Here is a 5,721-nt window from a genome sequence, read left to right on the forward strand (position 1 = left end):
TTTTTTTATCATATACGCTAAATGTTTAAATATTTTTTACAATCTTGGTATAATTACTGCTCTAAGTGAGTTGCTCTTTCAGCTAAAGGCATGTTTTAGTATCTATACTCCAGTTAACAATTAATCGATTACTAAATCAGTTGATGATTATTTCAAAAATCACGAATACTCCGATAAATTGTTTTGGTCCTAATCTACATACATAGCTGCACAAATGTGAAAACTTGCGATTTGGTTCCAACACATTAAAATGAGAAGAATGCATGTTCTACTGGCACCTGTTTTAAAACAAGCCAACCCTCTGAAGATCAGGGCCTTTGTATTTTATTTCCTTTTGTTCCTTATTATTGTTACTATAATATTTAGGGGCAAGACAAGTTTATGACATTTGGCAATATATAGTATATCATAGTATTTTTATTAAATTTTTTGTGAAACAAATAAGCAGGTTGTGGCCTTTATCCCTTATTTGCCTCTATATATATATGTCTAACTTTTGTTTTTTGACATCTGCTTCCACATTATTTTCATTCTCTTTTATCTGTATACTTCAAAAAACGTAAAACATCTTTTCTTTCTTTCTCATATTAGGCGGCATACTTTACAGCCACATTCCCCTATGTTATGCTGTTCATTTTGCTGATGCGAGGTGTGACTTTGCCAGGAGCTCTAGATGGGATAATTTATTATCTCTACCCAGATATCTCCCGTCTTTCAGATCCACAGGTAAGAAAATGTATTCAATGCTTATACCTGTTAAGACAAAATGTTTAAGTAGGCACACACATATCTTTTTGCACTATTTATCAGGTGTGGATGGATGCTGGAACTCAGGTCTTCTTCTCCTATGCCATCGGCTTTGGTTTTCTCACTTCTCTTGGAAGCTATAACACTTACAACAACAACTGTTACAAGTAAGTAAAATAACAACTGAATTACATCTCTCTAAGCACCCTCTGAACATGTACTCATTTACAAAACATTCATTTATTTTAGTAGAGATGTATTGGATAAAGTCACAGTTTAAAACCGTATATAGACCTGGAATCATTTGTTTGGGCCTCTTCTTGAACTGCCCCTTTAATGCAATGGAGGAGTTTCAGTGCTCAGGTGAACCCAGAGGCTACGTTGTCGGGTCCATAAATGCCCCTGTTAGCGTCTTCCAAGGCAAACAGGCTCTAAGTAACGGGTCAGACAAAGAGCAGTTCAAAAAGCCCTCATGACAACAAAACCAGGCCTGGGGTTGGGATGCGTCTGCAAGTGGTGGTCTGCCTCCTCCTTGCAGGACCTGGCAAAGCCAAGTTCGAAGGAGTAACTTGAGCTCATCCCCCAGTGGGCGAAGCACCTACAGGGTGAACCATGAGGTACTGGTGGTAAGAACATTGGAGAGCGAGGGGCTCGGTGACTTGAAAAAACACCCATAGCTGTGGCCGTACGTAAGTCTGCTGTTTCCATCACAGTAGCAATCCCTGAACTTGATGTTGTAAAGCAGAAGAAGACCCTGAAAATGTACAGCATTGGACAGTGGAAGGAATACTTTTAGGATTCCCCTCAACCCGGCTAACATACCTTCCATTGGGGAGTGAGCTTGACAGCAGATTCTGCTCCCGTAGCCTGGTCCTGGATAAAGCTGAAGACGAAGAGTATAATTACAACTATGAGTATGGCTGGAATTTAAAGTTTTTCCTATATCAACCCAGATTATTATTCACTTATTTCTCTTCGAATGTAGCTGTACATTTGGGGGCCTCAAAGGTCACCCAGACATAGCTTCTGGAGGAGGCAGTGACATTCTCCCTACTGGTTCCATCTCTGGGAATCTGATGAATCCAGGAACGTCAAAAGCTTTCCTTAGCTTTCAAAAGTAAAAAAAAGTACTACGATTTGCTAAGTACATTTATTTCTACCATGTTAAGGTGAACCTAACAACCAGTAGACTCTCTGTCGAAGTGGAGCCTTTCACCTACCATGAAAATTGCCTTTGCTGGCCAGGCTAAATTCAGGGCAAGCGAAAGCAGGCAAAACTAGAGAAAGCTCTGCATATTCCACATTCTTTTTGAATGCATTAGTTGATACACTTTGTAAAATGGACTGGAACTAACTATAATTTTTAACAATAAACACAAAATAACATAAACAAAAGCCAAACAGAAAACCGAAAATGAAAAAACCCAGCAGGTCATGACAGTTTAAGGACCAGACTTAAGCCAGTTTTGCGTAGAGACAATGTCCAAAACCTCGTCTCTACCTGTTAAAGTATTAAAAAACATATCCCACAATAATTCCACCTTCTTGGACTTTCTTAGTTACTCATAAATACTGTTACAATGATGAACAGCAGAAGATGGATTTGCTGTGAGCAAAAAGGTTTCAGGTATTATGTTTGGGTCTGTTTTGCAAGAATCAAAGAATGATGACGGATCAATCACATCAGCATCTCTAAGCTTGGAGCACCCATTAAAATTACTCGCCTGGAAAGTTCAGAAGGTTTTGATATTCATTAAAAAATATAAAAAGCAGTGAACTGCTGATGGGGTTGCTTTTAAGTGGTAATGGTCAGACACGCTCTGTTGAAAGGATGCAAACTATATGGCTTAACTACCATCCTGAACTACTATACTAAATAACAAATAGATATGTTAACATAAATAACTCTCATGTTCCAATATGCTAAAATTATGCTTTTAATTGTTTTATAAATATCTGATATGAAAAATGTTATTCTCTCTCTTAACAGGGACTGTTTCCACTTGTGTCTGCTGAACAGCTGCACCAGCATTGTCGCCGGCTTTGCCATTTTCTCTGTTTTGGGCTTTATGACATACGAACAAGGCGTGGATATTTCTGAAGTGGCAGAATCAGGCAAGAACTGAAAAAAAGTTTATAGTTAGCATAATATTCCAAGTTTTAAAGATTATGGATAACTTTTGCGTTGTCTTTTTGCTTAATATTCACTCAGAGCTCTCTATTAAGCCTACACATGATATTAAAATAAACTCATCATCTCGTACTACATACATTTGTGAAAAAAAATTATTTGGTGAATTAATATTGAATAATCTGGTCTTTGTTTAAGCTTAGCTTTTAAACCCCTTAGCAGCTTTAGGTTTTTAAGAAGAACTTTAAAGCAGTTTTTATTTTGTATGTTGATATTTATAAATCTTTTTAATGTTGTTTTCTATATTGTAGGCCCGGGTTTGGCATTTATTGTCTACCCACGTGCTGTGGCCATGATGCCAATGCCTCAGGTGTGGTCAGTGTGTTTCTTCCTCATGATCATTCTGCTTGGACTAGATAGCCAGGTAATAATCAGCATATAAGTGAATGAAAGGATGAAAGAACCAATGCATGAACGAACAAACTAATGGTTTTCCCCTGATCATTTCATTTCAGTTTGTTGGTATAGAGTGTGTGATGACATCACTGGTTGATCATTTTCCAATATACCTGAATCAAGGCTACAGGCGGCAGCTGCTTCTGCTCATGATTTGTTGTTTCTCCTGCATGTTCGGACTCTTACTTGTCACTGAGGTTTGTACACCGAAAAAACACTCCACATTTTTGCTTTTTTTTCTCTTTTGCAAGCACAATTAGATTTACTCTTTTTTTTCTCTTTTACATAGAGCTAGGTGGTGAATGATAGTAAACAATAGAAGAGATTAGTATTCATGGGGTTAACGGTTTGGTGGACTTGAGTTCCACCATCGGCTAAACTTAAAGAGACTATATGCCTGAAGAACTTTTTGGCCATTGCAGGATCCAATGTGTTACATTTATTCATTTTTGATATCCAAAGACCATCCATTGCACAACAAAAAAAAATTGACAGATTGAGAAAAGATCCAATTACTGCAATCACAGCATGACAAACACACTCAACAAAGAAATATAATCTCCCCTGGGTTCAACTTAGTCTTCATCGATCAAAAGCTACTGTGACAGTTTGCACACCATTCATCCCTTGTGACACTTGCAAATACTCGCTTTGGCTTTGTTTCTGACAACATGTACTTTTAGTTATTGTCTTAATCCCATTTCATACTTAAAACTTAATCCTGACATTTACTCGGCCAGGGTTATGGTTATTCACTGGGTAAAACCTCCTTGGAAATTAACCGGGTACAGATGTAGTATCAAACCACTCTAGGTCAAATACAGCCGTTACATTACTTTGTAAGGCATGCTTTTGCATATTTATGTGAAACGCTCATAGTGATGCGTTGCCTAACAACAGTCCTGGCTCCTGCTACTATACATCTTTTTAACATTTGCAACATTATCACTGGCAGCATCACTATCAAGCATTTTATCTAGCAAGCGGTCAAATGTTTAATAATGGCAGGAAACTGTTTGGACCTGGAAAGAAAATAATTCCTCTTTTTCTGGGTATGGAGTGAAATAGTACGCTAACTGTCAGGAACTGTCTGGGACTCAGTTATGTATGGAAATACAACAGTTGCTCTTCGAGACTGTGGAGTACAAGCAAAACAATTTTCAAGTTTATAAATTACTACTAACAACTGTAACAACTACTAAATCCTAAGCATTTCTTTGTTATTGCTAATGAAGTGTTTGACAGTCATAAGTTCTGGCTGAAATTTTTCTTTAAATGTTAGTTTGATTAGTTTAAGTGATACCCCTTGGATGACTGCCACCTGCAGGTGATATTGGGGACATCCATCCCAGCGTTGCCAGGTTAAATGTGAAAATGGGTCTTAGTCTCATTGGAAATGCTTAAAAGTTAGATAATAGTTAAATGCTTACAATGCAAAAGTTTTAATCAACAAAAAAATCATATTTTTTTTGTTGTTGTCTTTTCTCAATCTACAAACAAAAACACCTACATGCCAACAAGTTAATAGAAAGCAATTAAATCTAGGTACAGTATAAGTTGCAGCTGTTCTCAGGTGGTGGAGGGCAGAGCCAAGCAAACACAGGATGGTGTGCAGCATTTCTGATCTTTATGCTAAACGCATATTGATTTTGAATCACCAAAGAACTACCCATCATCATTTTTGTCTAGTCTTTTCCCGTCAAAGAAAACTCACGCACGTCTTGTCATGTTTGAGTCATTTAAGTAGCCATGTTTAGTCACAATTTTCCATGCTTTAAATCATATATATATATATTTTTTAAATCAATATAACAATATTGTTTATTTATGTCAAATACTTTTGAAGTAATTTAAAACAAAACTTATGAAATGGTGCAAAACATTACAGCGCTATCTACAGCATGTTTTAATTTATATTAGACTGTTATTGCTTAAGCATTTAACCAAAAGCCTAGCAAATCTATCCACCTCTGTCCTCCTTTGTAGGGTGGGATTTACCTGCTCCAGTTATTGGACCACCATGTCTGCAGTGGCACCACGCTGCTGCTCCTCTGTTTCTGTCAGTCTATCAGCATTGGGTGGGTTTATGGTGAGTCGTGGACGCCTGGATTTATTTTCCTGTTTTGTTGTCTTGATTTTGATAAACGTATAAAACAGCTACCAATAATGGAAAGAAACATTTATCTTTTTTTTTTTGTGATGATTAAAGCATTTTCTAATCGTTATCTGAACTAATTCATACTGTAGGTGCGGATCGTTTTTATGACAACATCACAGATATGATTGGCTATCGTCCATTGCCGTTCATGATGTACTGCTGGAAGTACATCACTCCTTTTGTTTGCTTTGTAAGTAAAACAATCCTCTTACATCATGTCTGTTTTTTA

At 37.1% G+C, this 5,721-nt stretch overlaps 1 protein-coding gene across 1 annotated transcript in view; it reads left to right on the forward strand.

Moving 5' to 3' along the window:
* Window positions 1-5,721, forward strand: part of LOC107104581 (sodium- and chloride-dependent betaine transporter-like) — a 13,810-nt gene that overhangs the window by 4,560 nt on the left and 3,529 nt on the right. The window contains exons 6-12 of the mRNA XM_015404606.1: window positions 592-726; window positions 811-914; window positions 2,738-2,862; window positions 3,190-3,302; window positions 3,394-3,531; window positions 5,321-5,423; window positions 5,582-5,682. Of these exons, the coding sequence (XP_015260092.1) occupies window positions 592-726; window positions 811-914; window positions 2,738-2,862; window positions 3,190-3,302; window positions 3,394-3,531; window positions 5,321-5,423; window positions 5,582-5,682 (819 nt within the window). The remainder of the gene's footprint in view (window positions 1-591; window positions 727-810; window positions 915-2,737; window positions 2,863-3,189; window positions 3,303-3,393; window positions 3,532-5,320; window positions 5,424-5,581; window positions 5,683-5,721) is intronic.

Source organism: Cyprinodon variegatus, unplaced genomic scaffold, assembly GCF_000732505.1.
Source record: "Cyprinodon variegatus isolate N-32 unplaced genomic scaffold, C_variegatus-1.0 Scaffold36, whole genome shotgun sequence".
Taxonomy (NCBI): domain Eukaryota; kingdom Metazoa; phylum Chordata; class Actinopteri; order Cyprinodontiformes; family Cyprinodontidae; genus Cyprinodon; species Cyprinodon variegatus.